Consider the following 26393-nt stretch of genomic DNA (forward strand, 5'->3'; position numbering starts at 1 on the left):
TTTAAAAAATTTGAGTTGTACCATTACTACTAGCTATAGCTTTTGGTAAAGCGGTAATCACTCGGTCCTACAGCTAACTTTGAATACATTCTATATTCGAAAAATAAAGCACAAAAATATTAAACCAAACAGTACATAAGGTTCATTATAATTAATTAATAACTCGATTTTTGCAGTTGTTCTATCAATGATGAGCCATTTCATCCTAAAACAAACATATGAATACAACACATAATGGTCAATTATTCCATGTATGTGCTCTAGTATTGTCAATGTCACTATTCCAAGTTCCAACTCCACAAAGCAACAATATAAACATTGGAGACTAACTTTTATTGATTGATTCAGTATTTTATAAACAAGACATACCAAAAGGTCGCATGAGCTTGAACAACAAGATTAACCCAAATATGGAGACCAATGACCCAAAATCAATGGACATTATTTAAGAAAAAAATCAAGGGACTCATTCCATCTCAATGCGATTAGTCGTGCATTATAAAGAAAAATTTATTTGAAAGATGGAGCATATTTTAAAAAATCTACCTTGTAGAATGGAGGAGAATTTAGGTTGAGAGTTGTGATGAAAGGATAGTGTTTTGATTCTAGGTAAAAATCTCTTAAAAGGCTCATAATTTGAGTTTACAAAAAGCTCTAATATTAGCTTAAATTAAGTGCTTTAAAAGCACTAAAAAGCCTATCCAAACCCATAAAAATAAAAAAGCATTTCGTTTAATTTTTTTTTAAAAAACTTTTCTTGGAAGAACTTTTTAATCCAAACGGTAACTTTGGTGTTATGATATCTTTTGTTATAAAAAAAAATCACCTCTCTTCTCAAATTATACTTTTGAATTTTAAATGATTATATATGTGAGGATCGAGAAGGTGCATTTCAAAAATTAGCAATTTAAAACTAACAAGACTTAAGCTATATTAGCAACCCAAGTTTAAATTTTAATCATTTGGTACAATAGACAACTAATAAAAATATTTTCCAAGTGCAAAAATATTTTACTGGACTCAATGAACAAGGATACATAGCTAGCTGGTCAATAAACAAGAGGTCCAAAAAACACACAATAAATAAACAATAATAAGAGCAACATGAAATAAAATACGCAAAATTTATTTATGAAAGTTTGAAGCAATCATTCTACGTTTCATCTTCTTTCAAGTTAAAAAAGGATTTTACTAGAAGATTTTATTTAATACAGGAACTTGTAACAACCCACATCATTTGTTTACTAAACCCTAACCACTGAAACTCTTAATATTTCCACTCAACAACGAGCTATCTGTCCAAAACAAACTTCTTGCAATTTACAAATATTCAGTCTTGTATCAGCTTGATGTTACAAATATATAGTAAAAATAAAGTAGCACAAATTAATCCTTAATGATCAGATACTGAAAATGATCAGCGTGTCCTTTGGGCATTTTAATAGGTCACTTGAAGTAGTGCTCGAAAGCTTTGAGTATTTTTCAAAGTAATGCAGAGAATAGATGGTTTCAATAGTCTTTGATTTAAGATGATTTGTTCTTTAAATACTCGAGATTCCAATGTAGAATTTTTTAAAACGGACATATTTTTCATGATCGTCAATTTTGCATGCAGAAAATGTCATGTGTATTTTATCTTATTTTCAGAAATAACATATAACAATAAGTACTTATGGACACTAGCTAAATTCAGTAAGTAACAATTATTTGATTCTGTTCAAGGAGATAAAAGACTACAATAAACTCAAACGGGAAAATTTTAAATTCAACTCTGACTAGCTCGACTGATAAACAGTCAGTCTTTGTCTGTTGTTGACCGGTAATCGATTGATACTACAACCTGATAAGGCTTAACTTGATAGCTTGATAAAAGGTCTTCTGATAAGCTTAAGGCAAACCCATTGAATTGACTTGAAAGGATCCAGCTTCCTCTGATAACAACTGGTAAATGAAGAATACATACAATAGGATCTTCCTAGCAACATCCAAATACTCCAATAGGACTTCCAGCAATCAGAGTCATTTCCATTAAGAGGTGGTCATACAACTCAAGCCCATTTATTTGAGGGGCCCATATGTTTGAAAAAAAATATATTGTATAGTAGTTTAAATTGACCTAATATAAATGTACTATTAATGAGATTTTTATCCTCACACGTCACCAAAAATTATTATTTTTTGGCACAATATAAACTTTCTTTTACTAGGGGTCTCTTGATAAATTTATTTATAAAATTTATTAATCTTGAGCCTCTTGATAAATTTATTTTCAATATAAACTTATTTTTTCCGAGCCAAATATAAACAAAAAACTTATTTTTATTCCCTAAATTTATTATACAATAACGTAACTGACCTAATAGAAATCCTATTCTTTGACTCATATGGCTTGTTCTCACATTAATTGGATGATTTACTTTGGATTTGAGATTCTTGAAGTGCTCATTAACAAGAAAAGAAAAATCGACAATTGATGTCGTGAATTACATGAAAAAGTGGATGAATGTTTTTCAATGCTCACATTGCTTATAAAATCTTGTCGATTATCCCGGTTACAATAACAAGTGCAAAACAAAGTTTTTTCGATCAACCATGTCACAAGAAAGATTGAATTGATTGACTGTGTTATCAATTGGAAAAGAATTTACTGAATATATTGATTATACAATCTGAAGTAGTATTTTTGCCTCTAAAAACTATAAAGCGGGTTTTTTAATAATATTTTAGATATGTTTGATCTTATTATTTAATTATAATAAAAATATTTTTTCTATTGTGTATTGTTTGATTTTTTTATATCGTCTATAATGTATTGATTTAATTCAAAAAATATTATGAAATTAAAATAATATGAACACAAATTATGATTTACGGGCCTTTTTCTAAAGTTAAACTCAGACCCAAAAATTGTTAGGATCATCCATGCTAGCATGTTATCCATAAATGAATTTAGAGGGGGACGACTTAATAAACTTGTTGGAACATTTCATGTTTGCAATCTTGATTTTGATATTAACAAAACTTGTTATTGTATTTCTAACATATTTACTCACGTGTGAAGTTTCAAACACAAAAAGGAAACTGAAACTGAATTTAACCGAACTAAATTTTTGGCGAGTTTTGGTGTTTTAATGATATCTATCATCTGGATAATTCAAATGCAATCCGCCAACTCAAGTGATCAGAAAACCCAATTTATAACAAGTCGTATTTCACCTCAGTTGGGTAAAATCGGATGTCATCTAGTTCAAACCGATCACTGAATGGTCAAACTGATTGCACGAAAACAACAATCAGTTGGATATGAGCAGTTGCAGTATTTAGACATATCTCTCAGCTCGATTATTGGAATGAAGCGATACAGTCTGTGTTGGAAAGATAAGACGATGATCTACAAATCATCTTCATAAGTCAAAGTCTGAATCGAAGTTTAAGATGCTGATAAATGATGATGAATGTATTTATTCTTCACAAACTGAAATCAGCAAGGCTGCTTTCAGCACACCAGCTGAAACTGAACCAGTTGAGCAGCTGACCAGTTGAACTGAACCAGTTGAGCAGCTGACCAAAGTTGACCAGCTGACCAATTTAGGCTCGGCAAAATTTTCAGCAAGACGAATTTGACCATTGCAATTTCAGAAACAGTGCAGAAACTTTCCAAACGATCATATTCTTTTATCTAATGTATATATCATTTTTGAGGCCTATAAATACAATACCTTGAAGATCGAACAAGAGCTTTTGAAGGGGATTCAAATTATGGACAATTATCATTAAGAAATCTTCTAGTTGAGAGCACAAGCTCTTGTGTGATGATATATTTGAGATGTACACTATAAATGATAAATTTCTCACACACAATCATTCACACATATACAAAAGAGTTGAACTTCAAAGATTAGTTGAGTGAGTCTTCACACAAAGACGTAAAACAATGTGTTAGTAGTCTTTGCATATGAGACGTTAAACAATATGCTGATTGTGAGGTGCTGCATGCATTCTTTAGTGCTATGAGTTCTAGTTGAGTGCTGCCCTTTTGGATTGGGTTTGTACAATGTGTTGTATAAATCTAAATCTTTTAGTGAATAGTTCCCAGAGGGAAGAAGGGGTGTCGCAAGAGCATTTAAAGTCTCCAAACATCCATAAAAAAATTTGTGTTCATTTATTTATTGCATTTACTTATCATCTCCATTGTTTTAAAGATGCATTGTTGAAACATTTTATGTGCTCTTCAAATACTAAAATATTGCATACCAAGTGTTTGATAAAATGCTTCAACCAATTTTTTTACTAATTCTACGTGCCTGTATTTTAAATGTTTTACAAAATATTTAATCGATTTCTATGAATGATTATTTCGAGTGTCTTCCGCTTGATTTGAAAACAAAACTTAATTTAATTCATCGGTGTTCAAAATTTCAAGAATCGAGCTATTGTAACTCATTGATTTTTCCCCAAACCGACCCTATCAAAACTCTTGATTTTTTTTTTCTTCGAAATATTCAAGTTTGAGATGATTCTCAAACCAAACTCAACAATTGTTAACTAAAAAAATCATTTTCTCGATTATATAAATGCGGCTGGACCACTTAAAATGTTTTTCAAAGTGAAAAATACTTCGAATGGATTTGATAATTATATAATCAAAAGGCTAAGTTTTCAACAAGAAAAGCAAGATAAAAATAAGTACGGCAATGAAAGCAACAAATAAGATTTTTATGGAAGTTCGAAGAATAGTCTCCTACATCTCCCCTTCTTCCATTATAAAAGGAATGCACTAGAACAGTTTGGTTTACAACCGTTTGTACAACACACTTCAATTTATGAGTTATATCTTGCCCTAATTTGAAAGTACTAGTTTCACTTAAAGAACAATACATCAACTTTAAGTAAATGAATCATTAGATTCAAAACAAGTATTGGGAGTGATCAAACAGTTGTTTGAGAAGTTGCAATAAGCCCTGGTTTGATCCTTGGTGATCTATAATGAACTTTGAACAAGGGAACTTGAGGGCGGTTGAAGATTGATTCAAATCATTGTGCTCGGAAATCTTGCGAAAATTGAGAGCTTGAAAGCTTTTAAGTTGTTCACTACTCTTCAAATGAATGAAGACACCATCAATTTATAGTTTATCTTGATTCTAACGTTCAAACCCTTGCAACGTTCAACTTTTTTTTTCTTTTTCTGTTGCAAAAGCAACTTTATCTTCAGTCATTTCTTAAATCATAGTAAGATGCATTTAATGATTTGTTGGAGTCTTACAAAAAATGGTAACTAACAGAGCTCTGAAAAATTGATCTAGAAAAGAGATAAAATTTAAACACTTCTTGTCTCATTGGTTGACATTATGAATTACCGATTTCCTTGTCCTGTGCATGATTAGTCAAGAAATGGTAGGCATGATAACTTTGGAATTTGTGAAATCCGGTTCTATTCCAAACACACTTGCAACATCCGGTTGAACTGGATAATATCCAGTAGTAATACATGAGTAATCCCGTCTGGTTGAACTTTGATCCAATCTTGAAAGATCTAGTTGCAAGCAATGCAGTGAAACTACTTGAGCTCCGCTTCCACCACCTGTAAATACATAAAAAATATGGTTGGATCCTATAACAATTAGGTACTGTTTATTATCACAAAAACTAAGGAATTACAACTCAACACAGCAACCTTCTAATCATCCAACGAGTTAACAAACAAAACACATGTAGCAGGACATCCTAACAACATCTAAACAACCAGTTAGACAACTTAGCAGACAAAAACGAGTTGTTATCACCCATAACATAAAAATTATTGTAAATAATATTTTTAAAAATTTTGAATTTTATTATAATATCTATATTTTTTACTCAAAAAAGTATTTAATATAAAAAAAATTAACATGTATGCATACATCGTGTGCCAAGAGAAACTAATTATTATTTAAGATAAATGTTTTTTTTTGTCATAGCCTATTGATTCAAGTGATATAGAGCATGGATTTTCTTTAATATGGTCTCAGGATCGAGTTTTATAAATACAACTTTGATAAGATAATCTCGCCAAGAATGGATTCAACCCTACTTGGATAATTTGATTACATTGTGGTTCTAGGGATCAATGGGCCTAAAAAAAGGACAATTTTATTTTTTTAGAAAATAAACAAAAATATTTCAAAAGATACTAATACAATATATTAATCGGAGATAAATTAGCTGTAAGAAAATTGTGAGCCGTAAAATAAACATGTTGAAAATGATGACGGTCATTGCCAACAATTGTTGAAAAAATTTGTACACGGCAGCCTCAAATTTTGAAAATTGAGATGCGTATACAAATTTGATTTGAATCTCGAGCTCCCAAAAACACTCGGTGATGATATGAATGTGCCTATAAATACCGAAGGCATTGAGGTCCCTAAACACACAATCTCATACAGAAAATACACCATCTAAAGGAGTGTTGAAGTGTTTAGAAGGCTTCAATCAAAAAGAAATTAGAAAGCTTCAACAAATTTTCAATGGCCGGAGGTATCACTAGATTTAAGCTTCCGCATATTGATTTTTCATGTTCATGTATACGTAAAAACATGATTTTGAGAAAAAAATTTAAAATTTGGTATCAGAGCAATGATACCTCTGCCTTGAAAATTTTGCTTCGGGAAATTTACGTATGAAAAATGAAAGTTGAAATTTGGTCAAATAATTTGTACACATTAAAATAATTTCAAGTTCGACGTAATTTCTAATACATGTTTAGAAATTATTTTTGCATGTTAGATAATGTCAAATATTATGGATAAGTGTTTGATTTGTACATGCAAATTTAATATTATGTTTGCATTTATTCTAGAAATTTAAATGCAAATTGTATTGAAAAATATTTTGGAAAAACAATATTCACATTTTGTTCATATTAAATTATATTAAGTTGTTTATAATTTGAAATGAACATATCAAGTAAGATGTGAATATAATAAAATATTTCAGATATTCACAAACGAACAAATAATCCTCACTTTATCACTACTCTGATAAAAGAGAAAAACTGATGAGGAGACCACATTTTTATGTAAATGTGATCCTCGCTTTATCACTACTCTGATTGAAGAGAAAAACTGATGGGGAATGTATTCGTTCATATTAAGTAAAAATGTGAATATAAAGTTATTTAATGAAAAATTTTGGCTTATAAAGATTCACATAAATGTGGATAATTAAAGTTGAATAATAATTATAAGGTGACGTAAGAAAACATGATCTGAGGGAGTTCTTCATAGATCGGTTTAAACTGCCTTGACTAGCCACTGGTCTCCCTGAGGAACGTTGCTCTGTCTAGGAGTTGGGTATTTAAAGGGCCTTAGCACTACCTATCTTTTCTGGGAGCACTCTTGGAAAGTGTTGATTGCGAAATAATTATTATATAAAGCATTAAGTAAAGCCAAAATTTTGTTCGGTGAACCGTATAATTTTAAATAATTGAGTAATAGCCACAGCATCCTTAATTATGAAAAATTATGCATTAAGTGGATTTGGATCACATAATGGACATCAATTGTAATTAATTATATAAACATAATAAATTTTACCCCACATGGATTTTTATTATATTTATATAACTAATTAGATTAAAATATCAAATTATATTTTTCTTAATTTACACACAGGAGTTAAGGAAAATACATTTTGATAGTTTTATCATAAAGTTACAGAAAAATCTTATTGAATTAAAATTTTAGCCCACAGGCAAATTTTATGTCACTAGATTTTTAAAACATGAATTACATTGGTAAAACATGATATTGTCTCAAAATTTTAAGCATATGATATTTTGTGCAGTTATGCAACCTGCGAGTTTTTCTGATATGAAATGTGACATTCCCGAACTAAAGGGCGATAATTGTAAAATATGGAAAGAAAAAGTTCTTCTTCAATTAGGGTGGATGGATATTGATTATGCTATACGGAAAGACGAACCATATGCTATTACTAAAAACATCATTCCGGATGATGTTGATCTTTATGAAAAATGGGAGCGATCTAATCGACTCTGCGTAATGTTCATAAAGACCAAAATCTCTGCTGGTATGCGTGGTTCTGTCGATCAGCATAATAATGTCAGAGAATTACTGAAGGCTATTGATGAACAATTTCAGTCTTCGGATAAAGCACTTGCTAGCACCCTAATTATGAAATTCTCTTCATTAAAGCTCACTAGTGTGAGCGAGGTGTGGGAGAGCACATCATGAAAATGCGGGACATAGCGGCTCGGCTCAAGACACTTGAAGTGAAATGTCTGAGACTTTTCTTATGCACTACATTTTATGCACTCTTCCACAGCAATATGGACCCTTCAAAATTTCCTATAATACACATAAGGATAAATGGTCGATTAATGAATTAATGACCATGTGTGTTCAAGAGAAAGGAAGGTTGTTGATGGAAACAAATGATAATATCTTTATGAGCACACAAAGAAAGTATAAAAAGCAAGCCAAAGTCAAGGGTAAAGGGAAAGGAATAATTCAACCCCAACCTGACATCAAGAAAGAATCCAAGTGTTTCTTCTGTAAAAAGACGGGACACATTAAGAAGGACTGCAATAAATTTAAGAACTGACTTGAAAGAAAGGTATTCCTACTTCATTTGTCTGTTATGAATCTAATATGGTTGATATGATTTATAACATATGGTGGATTGATTCTGGTTCTACAATCCATGTTACAAATACCTTGCAGGGTATGCAAAACCTAAGGAAGCCAATAGAAAATGAGTGAAGCATCTATTCAGGAAACAAGATGTTTTCGCATGTGGAGACTATTGGGAGTTGCTACCTAGTGTTGAATAGTGGTTATATTTTAAAATTAGAAAAGACTTTTTATGTTCCTAGTTTTTCTAGGAATTTAATTTCAGTTTCAAAACTTGTACCTCTTGGTTATTCATTTCAGTTTTTGGATAAATCAATAAATTTATTTTATAAATCAAATCTTATTGGAAATGGTACAATGGTTGATGTTCTTTTCTCTATTTCTTTACAAAATAATAACACCACTATGCATGTTCAGGGAGGTATTAAAAGATATGTTATAAATGAAGATTCTTCTATATTGTGGCACAGGAGATTGGGACACATCTCCATAGAGATAATTAAAAGATTAGTAAATGATGGAGTACTCAGTACTTTAGATTTTACTGATTTTGAGACTTGTGTGGACTGCATTAAGGGAAAGCAGACCAATAAGTCTAAAAAGGGTGCCAAGAAGAGTACAGAAATATTAGAAATCATACATTCAGATATTTGTTGTCTAGATATGAACATGCAAAGTCCGAAGTACTTTATCTCTTTCATTGATGATTATTCACGATACATGTATATCTACATGCTTCATAATAAAAACGAAGCACTTGAAGCCTTTAAGGTTTTTAAGGCTGAAGTGGAGAAGCAATGTGGAAAACATATTAAGATCGTGAGAACTGATAGAGTTGGAGAATATTACGGTAGATACACTGAGAATGGACAAGCACCTGGTCCGTTTGCGAAATTTCTCCAAGAACATGGGATTGTTGCCCAATATACTATGCCTGGTTCTCCGGACCAAAATGGCGTAGCTGAGAGGAGAAACCGAACATTATTGGACATGGTGAGGAGCATGTTAAGTAGCTCCAAACTTCCTAAATCCTTGTGGACTGAAGCTCTTAAGACAACTGTGTATATATTAAACCGAGTTCCAACTAAGGCTCTCCCAAAGACGCCTTTTGAGTTATTTAAAGGTTGGAAACCGAGTTTGCAACATATACGCGTTTGGGGTTGTCCTTCTGAAATAAGAGTTTACAATCCACATGAAAAGAAACTGGACCTAAGAACTATAAGTGGATATTTCATTGGGTATGCCGAAAAATCCAAATGGTACAGATTCTATTGTCCATCTCACAACACTAGAATTGTGGAATCAAGAAATGCAAAATTTCTTGAGAATGATTTGATTAGTGGGAGTGATCATTCAAATGACATAATTCTTGAGAATGATCACATTAATGCACAACCCTCTTATTCAAATGACAAATTGATCGTTATTCACACCCTTCAAGACCAAATGGGTGTTAGACAACCAGTTATTGAAGTTCCACAAATCGCTGATGAAAATCCAGTAGATCAAGTTGTTAATGAAGAACAACAAGAAATTGTTGATCAACCAAACAACCTTAGGAGATCTACTAGAACAAGAAGATCAGCTATATCTAGTGATTATGTTGTGTATTTACAAGAATCGGATTTTAAAATCGGAGCCGAAAATGATCCTGAAACGTTTTCACAAGCCATGAGTTGTAATGAGTCAAAACTATGGTTTAATGCTATGAAAGAAGAGATGAATTCTATGGTAGTTAATGGAGTCTGGGATCTTATTCAGTTGCCTGATGGTGTAAAAGTCATTGGATGTAAATGGGTCTTCAAAACAAAGAATGACTCATTAGGCAACATTGAAAGGTATAAAGTAAGAATCGTTGCTAAAGGATTCACTCAGCAGGAAGGAATCGATTATAAGGAGACTTTTTCTCCGGTATCTAAGAAAGATTCTCTTCGTATCATTCTAGCATTAGTTGCACATTTTGACTTAAATTTACAACAAATTGATGTGAAAACAGCTTTTCTCAATGGAGAACTAGAAGAAGATGTTTATATGAAACAACCTGAAAGATTCTTCTCTAGTAATGGTGAGCAATTGGTTTGTCAGCTTAAGAAATCTATATATGGATTGAAACAAGCTTCCCGTCAATGGTATTTGAAATTTCATGATGTTATCTCTTCATTTGGATTCGTTGAGAACACCATGGATCAATGTATATACCAGAAGGTCAGTGGGAGCAAGATTTGTTTCCTTATTCTATATGTGGATGATATATTACTTGCAACCAATGATAAGGGTTTGTTATATGAGGTGAAACAATTTCTCTCTAAAAACTTTGATATGAAGGATATGGGCGATGCATCTTATGTCATTGGCATTAAGATACATAGAGACAGAATTCGAGGTATTATAGGTCTGTCTCAAGAAACCTATATAAACAAAGTATAGCTCTCGTTGTGAAAGACGATAAATTCAATTTGAGCCAATGCCCAAAGAATGATCTAGAGCGGGAACAAATGAAAAACATTCCTTATGCTTCTGCTGTCGGAAGCTTGATGTATGCTCAGGTTTGCACTAGACCTGACATTGCATTTATTGTTGGGATGTTGGGAAGATATCAGAGTAATCCAGGTTTAGACCATTGAAATTTAAGGATCATATAGAAAGAATGAGACTTGGTTCCTTTATGTAATTTTGTTGTAAAAACAAAGTTAATGAAACTATGATGTGATATTTTCTCATATTTATTATGCACACATTCATTGATTCGAGAAATATCAATAAAGTTGGACCTCGAATAAATATAGGGTTTATTCATTAAATTATTTGAGAGATATAATACATTGTGATACATGGAAGATAATAATCGTTTTTAGATGATCTATCGCCATGATTCATGTATTTTAATTTCTCCTATGATAAATGAGATATACGGGTCAAGTGGGAGAATGTAAGAAAATTGTGACCCGTAAAATAAACGTGTTGAAAATGATGACGGTCATTGCCAACAATTGTTGAAAAAATTTAAACACGGCAGCCTCAAATTTTGAAAATTGAGATGCGTATACAAATTTGGTTTGAATCTCGAGCTCCCAAAAACACTCGGTGATGGTATGAGTGTGCCTATAAATACCGAAAGCATTGAGGTCCCTAAACACACAATCTCATACAGAAAATACACCATCTAAAGGAGTGTTGAAGTGTTTAGAAGGCTTCAATCAAAAAAAAATTAGAAAGCTTCAACAAATTTTCAATGGCCGGAGGTAACACTCGATTTAAGCTTTCAGCATATTGATTTTTCATGTTCATGTATACGTAAAAACATGATTTTGAGAAAAAATTTTAACATTAGCAATTTAGAAATTAAAATTTACCTTCAAATATATCGAAATTTGGATATATATATATATAATAACGCAATTTGATTAATATTTTAAATCATATAATAACGCAACCCAAATACCAAGTTTCAGGTGCTCTTTTAGCAAGATCAATTATTGTTCTCCAACAAATTTGTGTACCTAGAAATGCAAATCTAGAAAATCAAACACGTGATCTTAACTCTTATATCAATTAATTATAAGATTGGATTTTATCGATTTATAAAAAGTTATACACGATCTTGGATTTAATATCAGTTTTCGGATATATCATTTTCCGCTTTCAAAAGTTATAACCGATAACAACGATTCAACTCAAATCTTTTATATATGTATAATAACCCAAGCGTCAATTTTGAGTATTTTTCCAATGAGGGGAATTGTTGTTCCCTACTAGGATATTTTAGAAAATAAAAGAGCCACTCCAAAAAAAAATTTGTATTTCTAAATGTGACATCCATATATACCAGAATTTCATCAATATAAATAGGAATTCTTAATTATGAGAATGTGCGAGTTGAAACTTGGTTGCTGAGCATATTAAGAGGATATGATGTGTGAGGCCCGGGGCCGAAGAGGGCGGGGGGTGATCGCCGGTGCCATCAGTTGCACGGACAATGAGCGGCTCCTGGCAGGCTTCTAGGTGGAGGAAACATGAATGAACCGACCCACACGGGAATGAGAGGGATTCCGAGACTGTTCAATATAATGGACTGTACAGTTGAAGAGGGCTTAAAAGTTTTGATTTGTACTACTCATATCACGAAGGTACATCTTCTTTTCGGTAGCTTATCACATAAGAACTCTAAAGTTAAGCGTGCTTGACTTGGGGCAATTTTGGGATGGGTGACCTCCTGGGAAGTTTCCTAGGGTGCGTGTGAGTGAGGACATAAGCACGTTGGAAAGACTCGTTTTGGTACAATGAGGACAGTCATCGAATCTGGGGCGTCACATGATGTATGGCAAAAACTTGTGTGAGACGATCTCACGAGTCGTATTTTGTGAGACTGATCTCTTATTTGGGTCATCCATGAAAGATTATTACTTTTTATTGTGAATATCGGTAGGATTGACTCGTTTCACAGATAAAGATTCGTGAGTCCGTCTCACAAGAGATCTACTCATGATGTATATAGGAACAAAATTAAGCGGGACTTAACTTATGCTTTGCTGATTTAGCGTATAAACAATGACCAATAAAATAATTTTTTTTTAAAATAATTAATTAGTCCGAAAAAAATTTATTGTAATGATATTGATGTCACATGTGTTGATTTTTTTAAAAATTGATTATAATAAGCTACAATGAAATATTATAACAATTTGTGTTCGAATCAATAAGATATTTAGAAAGAGGTTGAATAAGCACAATTAAAACCTGTATGGTTTAAAAACTCACAAGAAACTTCAGCTGGGTTAACAACTAAAGCCAAGATCTCAATCAGTTGGGTGCATCAGACAATTAGTAAAAATATTTTCTAAATTCCAAAAGAGCACGTTGGACTCAATGAATACGCAACTAGCTGGTCAAACAACAAGATCCAAGCGACAAACCAAAATTATAGGCTAAAAGATAAATGCAGTAAGTAAATAAGGCAAGATTTGTTAATGAAAGTTCGAAAGCAATTCTTCTACGTCTCTCTTCCTGGGTCAAAGGTTCATTGGAAGACTTTGGTTAACACAGCAGATGTGAAGACCATGCACTATGGAAGTGCACCAATTGTGGAGGAACTCATACAGCCAAAATCACTCCATTTCAGCATAAATCTCGAGTGAGCACCTTGAACCAAAAAGTGGCCACATTCATCCGGGAGAGGTTAGTGCAATCACCCATTGATTAAGCCATCAGCGTCATTCGTGGAGCCATCAACGCAGCGTCATACGTGGAGCGACTTCAGAGCTTACCTTGTAGCAGATTATTCGTGCCTATAAAAAGGAAGGCTCTTCATTCGAAACTTGCACATCCAAATTCTCGAAATCCTCTCTAGCAGCACCGTATTCTCGAAGCTCTTCGCCCTCTAGTAACAAAGCTCTGCCGCAATCTCACCGTTCACGTTTACGTTTCCTTGAGCAGTCAGAATACGGTAAGTGAGCTTTTGCTATATATCTTTCTTTGTAAGTGGGTTCTTGATACTATTTTATTTGGCACACTTATTTCTTTTTAAGTGGGCATAATATGTTTCGAAAATAAATTAAACATGACTTTGAAAATTCGGTCGGCGTGATATATTCATTTTTATTTGGTATTGAAATCCCTTGAATTGTTCTTTGTTCGATATCAGTTAAATATATGAAAGCATGTTTGAATTTTTTTGAAATGCACTGTAATGACTCGATTTAGAAATGGTAAAGGAAATTCCGAACTTTGATATACTTTGTTTATGCCTTGATGCGGTGGGTTATAATAACCGTTCCTTTGGTCTCTCCCCTTAGAGGAGTAACATATAGGGGACTGATCAGTAAAAACCATAGAAAATGAGATGATTTTCAGTGTTATATTCGTAATTGTGTTAGTATTTGATTCAACATGCTTAATATTGAAATTTTGATAATTTATTCATATGTATATCCTCGATAATGGTCATGCGCGATCGGCCCCCATTTACTGAGTATTTCTCCAAAATACTCACCACTTACTTTCCCACCCAGATAAGAATGAGAATCAAATTGAGGATAAGGAGCAAGACTACTTTTGGGGATGGTGATGAAGCAGTCTAATTCGGGACCCGTCGATTATTCTGTCTTATGATTTCAGTATCGTGTATTTACGCTTCCGCATGTTTCTATTTTTTTTGAGTTGTAAAGACAGTGAACTTTTGGGAAATTTATGATAATAAATTGGTTTCGGTTTATGATGTACTGCGAGGTTAGTTGTTTTTCGATCGTGTGGTTGTTAAACAACGCAGGTGTCATAACCCGGTCTCGGGGCGTGACAGCAGATTGTACAAACTCACTTCATTTATTTGAAAACTCTAACCACTTAACTCCTAGTAACTCAACAGATACTCTTAATCTGTTCATAAACAAATTTATGACAAATATAACAATTCACGATTCTAATCAGCTAAATATAATAAATAATAGAGTGAAAAAAAATGTATAATAAATTGATCCTTAATGATCAAATATGATATTCAGTGTGTGCCTGGAGCAGCATGATACATGTTTCTTGAAAGATCAGTCCTCGAGGACTTGAATGTTATTTGAAATAACGTAGATGATCCTAATTAGTCTTCAATATAGGGTTATTGGTTCCTCGAATAAACGAAATCTCCAACACTAAATTTTTTGAAAACAGTACTCCTAAGTCCTAACATATACGATGAACATTATTTTATGCAGGGAATGTCATGTCTGTAGTGAACTTTACCTTCTTCTGCGAACATTCTTGATTGAAATATGAGAAGCTCAACTGATGTACTATATGTTTTTGTCTGTTTCTAGTTGGTAAAAGCTTGATAATAAAATCATTTGGCAAGCTTAAGGCAGATAAGATGGATGACTTGAGATGGTCGAGCTTGCTCTGATAGCTGCTAACAGATATAGAATAATATCCAGCAAAAATAAACAATATAGAAACTTTGTAGAACAACCAGCATCCAAAAACATGTCCAGCACGATATCCAAACAACTAACCAATCAATAAGATATTGTAACAGCCAACAATAATTGTTATCACTGAAACTTAAGACAATTTTAAATATAAAAACTTGGGTTGACCATTGTCGTAGAGTAACATCATGTATGAAGTAATATCTATAAGAGTCAAATGCATAGTCATAGTTGTGTAGAACTTAGGATCAAGGCGTGACACAATGACATCAGAAACAAGCCCCAAGTAAGAATACAAGTAATGAGTGTTATTAAAAATAATCGCTACATGTTTAAGAGTTGAAAGTCTTCACTTAGTAGGTTTCCAATCAAATCATTCCAAAATACTTCCCATTTCGGAACATGGTGAAAAAGACTCGAGGCCCCCACTCATTCAATCACTTGCTTGTGTTAAACCTGCAAGAAAAGTGGTATATGCATAGGAACCACTTTTCAAATATGTAGAATTCACTTCTAGATTACTAATACTAATTGATCGATGGGTTATGTAGAAACAATAATGTTTTATTTACTTGGAAATAAGTTCTATGAAAAACAAAAAGCTATATGTGTGAAAGTCATCTTTTGAACCTACAAAAAAAAGTGTCACGTGCACCAGAAATACTTTTTAACATGTAGGAAGTATATGTATATCTCTAGTGCTTGATAATTAATGGATTGCACGGTAACGAGAACATTATATTTACCGAGAAATAAGTGAAATGAAAAACAAAATGCTAATGCGTGAAAGTCACCTCTTAAACTTGCATGACAAAGTGCTACATGCACAAGATTGATCACATTTTGAATATGTAGGAGCACTTTCCTACTGTTGGATCTCGGTTTTCTACACGCCCAAACGCAGCGGAAATTTTAAAAATTTTATTTATTTTGAAAATCAAAATATGTTTTGCTTTGGGCGCTCGTATAATTTTAACAAAAACATTCATAGGGCGTAAGAATTTATACCTTTGGTGAATTAATCACACGGCTCCAACTATTCCGGGTTTAGCGGAGATAGCTCTTTATGAAATTCCTACGAACTTTCTTCAAGAACTCTTTCCTTCAATCCTTCTAATCAGGTCCACGACTAGAAGATTTGTTCCTCTTTTAAATTGTTCTAGAAATTTAGAAGATATTTTTCGTTGGTGATTAAAACTTGAGAGGCGGCTCAAGACCTTGAATAACATTTAAGGTGGCCGAAAATTGAGAGAAAAAGGAGATGTATTTTTCGAAAAGTTCAATGAATGGAATGGAGGCTAAGGTTTCTCAAAATTGTGAATGAATTGTATCTAACCCTAAGCATAATACACATATATATAAGCTTAGGGCCCATTAATTAAATTAAACACTTAATGGGCTTAATCAATTAATTATCCTAGTTCAACTAGTTTAATTAATTAATTAATCTTTTAAAGTCTAATTAAGAACTTTAATAATATGTATGTTGGTCTTGTACTCCTACAAGTCCATTATACATATGCCCATTACATTTAATTTAAATCTCTTATAAATTCAACATTTGAATTTAATATTTAAATTATAAATTCAACTCCTTGAATTTATCACCTCCAAAATTTAATATTTAATAAACCCAACTTTTGAGTTTAATAAATTAAATTATCAAATTTTATAAATTCAACTCCTTTAATTTATTCTCTCCAAATTTCATAAATTCAACTTCTTGAATTTATTATCTCATAAATTCAACTCCTTGAATTTATTTTCTCAAAATTTATTATCATAAATTCAACTGCTTGAATTTACTATATCATAATATAAATTCAACTCCTTGAATTTATTCTCTCAACAGGAACAAACGATCTAGTGCTTGTGTGACCCTCAATGGTTCAGGGATACAGCTAGCCGTGGGTTCACAACTCTTTGTGATTCAGGACATAATCCTTTATTCGGGCTTACCTTAGTTAGCCCCATTCTTTTCATCAACGCCTTGATCAAGAATGCCAGAACTCATTTCTGATTACACCCATCGGATCATGGTAAGAGCGTCTAGTAGCATCGCCCCATGATCCCCTAGGTATCACTGATAGTGCCTGCAAGAACAAGTCGATTATGATTAACGTACAGTACGGTCCCTTCATCTCATATATCCCGATCGAATCTGCAAACATTAGTTCATCGAGGGTTGCATAATAATTCGATAACTATGTGACACATATAATAGTGGCATCGCGTGTACTATTGGAGAACTCATTCTCCAACGTACATCTCATACTCTGGCCAGAGATTCCATGCACTATTATTATATCAGATCACATAGGATATCCACACCCGCAGGTGAGCGGTGAATCCCCGACTACAATGCACTGGCTCCTATATGTGTCGCAATTGTACCCAACCTCGCCACCTGATGACTCTCCTAGAGCCGGTAAACGAGTCAAAGCACAGCCCTAGCATATAGAGCCTCAGTGTTGTCCCGGGTCGTAAGGACTAATGGTGTACAATCATAACCACAGACTTATCCTCTCGATGAATGATAACCACTTGGAAAGTCCGAGGGAGGATTGTTCGGTATAATCATCATATGACTACCCATCTGCCATCTGCATGTTTGGACATCTCCATGCCCTTACCAAGAAACGCAGTACACAACATCACAGATGCTAGTCTCGAGTTCAAGCGACCTTTATCCCTGTTTTAGGCGGCTGAATCGACTAGGAACGAATTTAGAATATGCAGTGATTACAAATGAGTTTCAACATCGAATTACGATTCATTTGTATTAAAGCATAATCAAGGACTTTATCTATGCTGTTTGCATGATTATACAGATAAAGTATAACAAGACCATGAAAAGTTAAATTATATTAAAATAAAGATTGTTTATTTCACTTGAGTCAATAAATTCCCTAGCCAACCGTTGGCTTGCAGGGCATCTACTCTAACACTTGATAGATTAGTTAGACGACAACGAAAACATGACATTTAGAAGGAGAAATGATCATAATGCGCTGTATCGTATAGGTTGAAAATATATACTTGAAACAAATTATAATGAGTTATAATGAACTCCTATAACAACTTGAGTTAATCATTACCGTAAAACGAATACAAATACAAAGTACTTTCTACAGACATCATGCTTCCGCATATTTGAATCCAAAACATGAAAATTATCATATTTAAGTTAAATTAGATACCCTCGAACTAATTTTCTAAAAAAGTTTGTAGGATTTTTTTGTGTGAATGCTTGGAATTAAATCTTTCATCATAATGTTACTTAAATCTGAATGCAGGGGCTAACGAATGATCGACCCCATAATTTGGATATATCTCCTTAGATATACCCCACCAACGAAACATCACCCTCAATTTGCCACGTGGCCCTATAAAATGCAACATTTATCCCTATACACAATAATTTAAGAGATTCTAATATTTTCATCTGATAAACTTTTTATTTTTTAATGTACGAATACCAATAATCACTTATATATACTAGATTTTTTTGGAGCAGGCGTTATCATGTGTATTTACAATATGTTCTTTTATATATATATATATATTATAATATATGTTTTTAAATATTATTTGAATATTTGTATATTTTTAATTTGTTTTAAAGAAACTTTGTTTTTTCCTTTTAATGGATCGTGTATTTTGTAATTTAATAAGGGTAAAACCACCAATCGTAGAGACCCCTTACTAAAATACCTAATTATATATACGGGCACACAATCTTTTTATGCATTATATATATTGAATGTTTGTATTTTTGTCTTAATATAAATATATATATTTGTGTATAATCTCGAATATTCAAGAAGCTGTTAATTTTTTTTTATGGGTTCACTCCTATATTAATTTTGATCCTATTCTTATCCCCAAGTGGCAAACTTATACTTTATATAGGATTACCCGAGGGATCCACGACCATAAAGACTAAAATTCTTGAAACAGAAATGGCTGATCACTTCTTACCAGGATTACAAAACCTTGATCAATCTTTCACATTGTCCGACACAGAATCAAACATAGACCTGTTCAACCAATTCACGGGCCTGAATCCGACCACGATTCCGGATTCTCTATCGGGATTGATCAACTTCAACAGCAGTTTGATTAGCTATCCTCATGCCGATCCTAATTTCCTTGATTCTGCTGCAGACCCTGCTGGATTGTTTATCCAGGATGGAAGCAATATGGTGTTGCAGTCTTTTAATGATCATATGGTTGAGAAGAAGAGGAAATCAATGGATATTATAAACAACCTAGAAAGCAGCACAGCTAATTCATTTCAGGATTCTGAAAATGGGATTACATGGAAAAATGTAAACTCTTATCTTATTATTTTTTCAAGTTCGATTTTTGGTCAAGAATGGTGTTTGATCAATATTTATTTTACTTTTCTACTGTTAACACCAATTATGGTTTCCAGTAAAGCTACAAAAGGTCTCTGATATCAGAACTCATGAGTTATCATATAAGTATTGACAGATGGATTGTTTTATATTATTTAAAATATTTGAGTTAAATCGTCTCATTAACTACAGTTTTTTTAGTAAATTGTCATGCGATCGGCTTTATAAATTTTGGCAAATGCTCTCAAATGAAAATAACTGTTAACATCTGAGTTTTCTTACAGACCGGACGAAGAAGGAAGAGAGTAAAAGACAGTGAAAAGGAAAAGGAAAAGCCAAGAGAAGTTGTGCACGTCAGAGCCAAAAGAGGCCAAGCCACAGATAGTCACAGTTTAGCAGAAAGAGTAAAATTTAAAATCCAAATTATATATATATATAAATTAATTAAATGTATCAAATTTTTAAAAAAACAATACTAATATAAGATATAGAATTTTTAATATATCTATATCTAATTATCTATATGTAGGTCAGAAGAGAAAAAATCAACGAACGGCTTAGATGTTTACAAGACATTGTTCCGGGATGCTACAAGGTAATTATTATTTTATTAACTCGGGGGATTTTTTTTCCCGGGTAAAAGAGGGAGAGATCCAAAAATTTAGTTAAAGGGTCTCGATGAAAATTCAAAGATTGAATTTTGCGTTAAGAAATTTTTTTATTTGATCCAATTTGCAGACAATGGGGATGGCAGTGATGTTGGATGAGATAATAAATTACGTGCAGTCTTTGCAAAATCAAGTTGAGGCAAGCAAATGGAATTAGAAAAAAAATGAAATATGGTATTTATTTCTTAATTATTTATAAAAATTATCAGAATTAAATGTTTTCCTTTTTGTGTTTTTTTTGTATTAAGTTTCTATCTATGAAGCTTAATGTAGCAAGCACAGTTTATGACTTCAATTCAGACACAGATGTCATGGAGGCCCTGCAGGTAATTAATTTCCCTTTTCCTAACCTTCTCATGAAAATATTATTTTTTGTAAAAAATTAAATAGATTTTTTTTTTATTTTAAAGATTATGGTTTTCATATAATATATTTTTAGTTCTTTTTAATATTATATGATCATTTTACATGCATACTATGATATATAGGTGATTACTCCAAACCAGAGATCCATGATAGCATGGTAATTTTAAAGTTTATTTTTGGTGACGAATACTTGTAGCTCATGTAACACTAAAATTCCACGTTTGGAATTGAATCAAATATTCGAAATCTAATTGCAACAAACACGCCTATGTCAAAATTAAAAAAAATAAAAATTTATGGTAATATGTCTTTTGTATAATTAATTTTGCAGAGAGCAAAGGCATCTGGAGGCTCAAATCTTCACAAAATTGCAAGCCAGGACCTCACGTCTGCGCAGATTTCTCAGTTTGACACTAATTTTGGCTGTTATTTTCAATTACCACTCAACAAATGAAAATCTTTTCACCGAGCCTCTCTCCGAGATAGTGCCCAGATCGTTACGCCTTTCGTCCTGGTCAGAACTTGCCCGACAAGGAATTTCTCTACCTTAGGACTGTTATAGTTACGGCCGCCGTTCATCGGGACTTCGGTCGCAAAATTCTCCCTTATTTCTACAATCATATTATTTTTAATTTTATTTTATTAGATTGTCCACATTAAAAATAATATGTATGTGATATTTTAAATCTCATTATTAGCTAATTAATGATTAAACGTGTAATGAGGGGCTAATTGGGACATGAAATGATGTTTTATCATATTACAGGGAAGACAGCTATTTTTTGACTCAATATTTCATAATGTTGTCAACAAATTCATACATTATGTGACTGCTGTCTTTTATGGTTCATATATTTTTGTTTTTGTTTTTGTTTTTTTATAAATTTTAGTTGATAAATCTATATTTTAAACTAGTTGTTTTTTTTGTCATGCAAAAATTTCAAAAATTATTCCACAGCTTGAGCTTGGTCTGTTTTGGTTTTGGTCCTGCGATTGGTTAAGCTTGGTTTAGTTAAGTTCATTTTTTAAATTATTTTATTCTTTTTTAGTGGAGTATTAATGTGGTAGTTAAATAATGCTTTAAAAAATTTAAAATTTGAAGATTTTGGGTAACATTATGTAATTGTAACACTTCAAAATTTTTGAGATTGTTAGATAGTTTCACAAATATTATGTATTTTAATTGTTATAAATTTTTAAAATGTTAACCAAAAATACACTATACAAATTTTGTGCAAAAATAATTTCCAAAGATTCCAACACCTGCTACAGTTCTAACTAGTGTCAGATCACTCAAATTATATTTATAAGTGATGTTGCTGAAATCCGGGATGGTACTGGGAGGTCGGATATTCGCTTGGGGAGCTCGGATCAGACCTTCGAAAGGTAGATGTGAGGTTGGATCTTCACTTGGGGAGCTCGGATCGGACATTCAAAATCTGAAAGCACAAACATGAGTGTTAGAAGGGGGCCGGAAGGTTGTTCCGGCGTAGCCCCTCCGACGCTCAAGTCAGAGAACAGAAAACTGAGAGAATAATGTGTGTGCTAAAAGAATGTGAATATATGAATCAATAAACAATGAATGAAACTTGGTATATATAGGAGGATGATAGAGTCCTGATTTGGTAGATTTAGATCTTCAGAATCTTGAAAGATTTGGTTAGATCTTGTGCCAGATTTGGTTAGATCTTTAATGGGCTTTACCTTTCTGGGCTTTGATTTCTGTGGGTTACGCGTTAATGCCTGAGTAAGAGCTCTCGTAGGTATGAGCCTGCCTGAAGTCAGGACCCTATGGGAGCTCGGCGTGGAAGGTCGGCCAAGACGTTTTCAATCACACCGATATCATAATCTTGGAGGTCGGCTCAGCTTCATGTTGGGAGGTCGGCATGGAAGCTCGGCGTGGGAGGTCGGCTGACCTCTCTAATCGACGGTACTGCTGATATGGGAGGTCGGCTTAGATGACCTCCCAGATGACCTCTCGTGCTTCTCTGAATGTCGGGTCCTCAACTAGATGGGCTACCGAGAGCGGGCCGAGCCCATCCTCAATCCGGGGGTATCACGAGTCCCCACCTCAAGTCGAGCTGACGTTGTAGACCAAAAGCTCGTTGTGGTTTGAGCTCTCGGTGGCCCATGGGCTGTCCTGAGATAGGTTGGTCAGGCACTTGGAGCTCGGCAAACACTAAATAATAACATGATGAAGTCATACTGAGAGAGGTCGACGGGGCTCTTGAAGCTCGGCTAAACACCTGATAAACAATAACCCGAGGTCATCCTGAGAGAGGTCGGTCGGGCTCTTGGAGCTCGGCCCAACACTTAATAAGATAATGACCCGACGGGTCCCGCTGGATGAGGTCGGCCGGCTTTGGGAGGTCGGCCACACACCTAAATAAAATAGAAACCTGATGAGGTCACACTGAGAGAGGTCAACCAGCCTTTGGGAGCTCGGTCCAATGCTTAATAAGATAATGACCCGATGGGGTCCCGCTAGGGATGGCAATTTCCTCCGAACCCGTTGGAGGATCCGATACCCGACCCGAATAGAAGAGGGTATGGAGGGATTTTTAGATCCGATTAAATAATTGGGTAATCGGGTATGGAGATTTTCGGGTTTGGGTATGGAGGCGGGTTTGATATAATCCGACCCACACCCGACCCGAATACCCGTTTAAATTAATGTATATATATATATATATATATATGTATGTATGTAGGTATATATATATATATATATAAATTATATTTATTAAAGATTCATCTTCTCAAATCCAAGTAATTTTGTTAAACTAATATAAACTATTTTTAATATTTTGTTAATTTTTCTATAAAGTTTTTTTTGCAAATTTTTATCATTAATAATTTTTCTTATTGTTCATTTAAATAATTTTTTAAATATTCATAACTTCAATGAAACAATTTAAATTTGAAAAAATTCAATTGTATATGATAATAGGGTATTTGGGTAGGGTATGTGTATCCGATAATCCGATGGATATGTTGATGAGGATGAAATTCAATACCCGATGGGTATGGGGATGGGTATGGGGATGAATTTAATAAATGGGTATGGGGATGGATGTATGAAATCCGACCCATACTCTACCCATTGCCATCCCTAGGTCCCGCTGGATGAGGTCGGCCACACACCTAATTGAAATAGTAACTGATGAGGTCGCACTGAGAGAGGTTGGCCAGCCTTTGGGAGCCCGGTCCAACACTTAATAAGATAATGACCCGATGGGCTCCCACTGGGTGAGGTCGGCCGAACCATTGGAGCTCGGCCCAAACACAATAAAATAGACCGGGTAAAGCCGCGCTGAGTGAGGTTAGAAAGGCCATGGGAGTTGGCCCAACACTTAATAAAATATTGACCAGATAAGGCCGCGCTGAGTGAGGTCAGCCGAGCCATGGGAGCTCGGCCAACACTTAATAGATAATAACCCGAGGAGATCATTCTGAGAGAGGTCGGCCGGGCTATGGGAGCTCAGCCCAACACTTGATAGATAATAACCTGAGGAGGTCATCCTAAATGAGATCGGCCGGGCTATGGGAGCTCAGCCCAACACTTGATAGATAAAAACTCGAGGAGGTCATCCTCAGGGAGGTCGGCTGGGCTATGGGAGCTCGGCCCAACACTTCATAAAATAATAACCCGAGGAGGTCATCCCGAGGGAGGTCGGCTGGGAGTTCGGCCCAACACTTCATAAAATAATAACCCGAAGATGTCAACCTGAGGGAGGTCGGCCGAGCTATGGGAGCTCGGCCCAACACTTGATAGATAATAACCCGAGGAAGTCATACTCAGGGAGGTCGGCTGGGCTATGGGAGCTCGGCCCAACACTTCATAAAATAATAACCCGAGGAGGTCATCCCGAGGGAGGTCGGCTGGGAGCTCGGCCCAACACTTCATAAAGTAATAATGGTGAACCATAAAGTTTCTGCCGAGCTGAGGTTCGGATAAATATGCCCATCACGACTTCGGCGAGACGGGATATAAATTCCTTAAAGCTCCTTAACTTGGTTGGGGTGACAATCTTCATAACCTTGATGTAATCAAGATGAAGTGAGCTCTGGGCTCCTGAACTGCCTTTGGGTGAAAACCCTTGTAAACTTGGCGTAACCAAGATAAGGTGAGCTCTGGGAACCTGAACTGACTTAGGGTGAAAGCCCTTGTAAACTTGGCGTAACCAAGATGAGGTGAGCTCTGGGCTCCTGAACTGACTTAGGGTGAAAAATCTTTGTAAACTTTGCGTAACCAAGATGAGGTGAGCTCTGGGCTCTTGAACTTACTTAGGGTGAAAACCCTTGTAAACTTGGCATAACCAAGATGAGGTGAGCTCTGGGCTCCTGAACTGAGATCGGGTGAAAACCCTTATAAACATGGTGTAACCAAGATGAGGTGAGCTCTGAGCTCCTGAACTGAGATCGGGTGAAAACCCTTTTAACATGGCGTAACCAAGATGAGGTGAGCTCTGGGCTCCTAACCTGACTTTGGGTGAAAACCCTTGTAAACTTGGGGTAACCAAGATGAGGTGAGCTTTAGGCTCCTGAACTGACTTTGGGTGAAAACCCTTGTAAACTTGGCGTAACCAAGATGATGTGAGCTCTGGGCTCCTGAACTAAGATTGGGTGAAAACCCTTGTAAACTTGGCTTAACCAAGATGAGGTGAGCTCTGGGCTCTTGAACTGAATTAGGGTGTAAACCCTTGTAAACTTCGCGTAACCAAGATGAGGTTAGCTCTGGGCTCCTGAACTGAGATCGGGTTAAAACCCTTATAAACTTGGCGTAACCAAGATGAGATGAGCTCTGGGCTCCTGAACTGAGATCGAGTGAAAACCCTTATAAACTTGGCGTAACCAAGATGAGGTGAGCTCTGGGCTCCTGAACTTAATTAGGTTGAAAAACCTTTGTAAACTTGGCATAACAAAGATGAGGTGAGATCTGGGCTCCTGAACTCTTATCGGGTGAAAACACTTATAAACTTGGCGTAACCAAGAAGAGGTGAGCTCTGGGCTCCTGACTGAGATCGGGTGAAATCTCTTGTAAACTTGGCGCAACCAAGATGAGGTGAGCTCTGGGCTCCTGAACTGACTTAGGGTGAAAACCCTTGTAAACTTGGCGTAATCAAGATGAGGTGAGCGTTGGGCTCCTGAACTGATATCGGGTGAAAACCCTTGTAAACTTGACGTAACCAAGATGATGTGAGCTCTGGGCTCCTGAACTAAGATTGGGTGAAAACCCTTGTAAACTTGGCTTAACCAAGATGAGGTGAGCTCTGGGCTCTTGAACTGACTTAGGGTGTAAACCCTTGTAAACTTGGCGTAACCAAGATGAGGTGAGCTCTGGGCTCTTGAACTGAGATCGGATGAAAACCCTTATAAACTTGGCGTAACCAAGATGAGGTGATCTCTGGGCTCCTGAACTGAGATCGGGTGAAAACCCTTGTAAACTTGGCG

General features: G+C 34.6%; 1 protein-coding gene across 1 annotated transcript; it reads left to right on the forward strand.

Moving 5' to 3' along the window:
• The first annotated feature begins 19440 nt into the window (after nt 1-19440).
• On the forward strand, nt 19441-21726 carry LOC142556549 (transcription factor BEE 3-like). Its single transcript, XM_075668010.1, has 6 exons — nt 19441-19875; nt 20190-20309; nt 20435-20500; nt 20644-20712; nt 20822-20899; nt 21271-21726. The coding sequence occupies exons 1-6, from the start codon at nt 19507-19509 to the stop codon at nt 21391-21393; spliced, it is 825 nt and encodes a 274-aa protein (XP_075524125.1). The 5' UTR covers nt 19441-19506; the 3' UTR covers nt 21394-21726.
• Nucleotides 21727-26393: the final 4667 nt, after the last annotated feature.

Source organism: Primulina tabacum, chromosome 9 (genome assembly GCF_025594145.1).
Source record: "Primulina tabacum isolate GXHZ01 chromosome 9, ASM2559414v2, whole genome shotgun sequence".
NCBI classification, from domain to species: domain Eukaryota; kingdom Viridiplantae; phylum Streptophyta; class Magnoliopsida; order Lamiales; family Gesneriaceae; genus Primulina; species Primulina tabacum.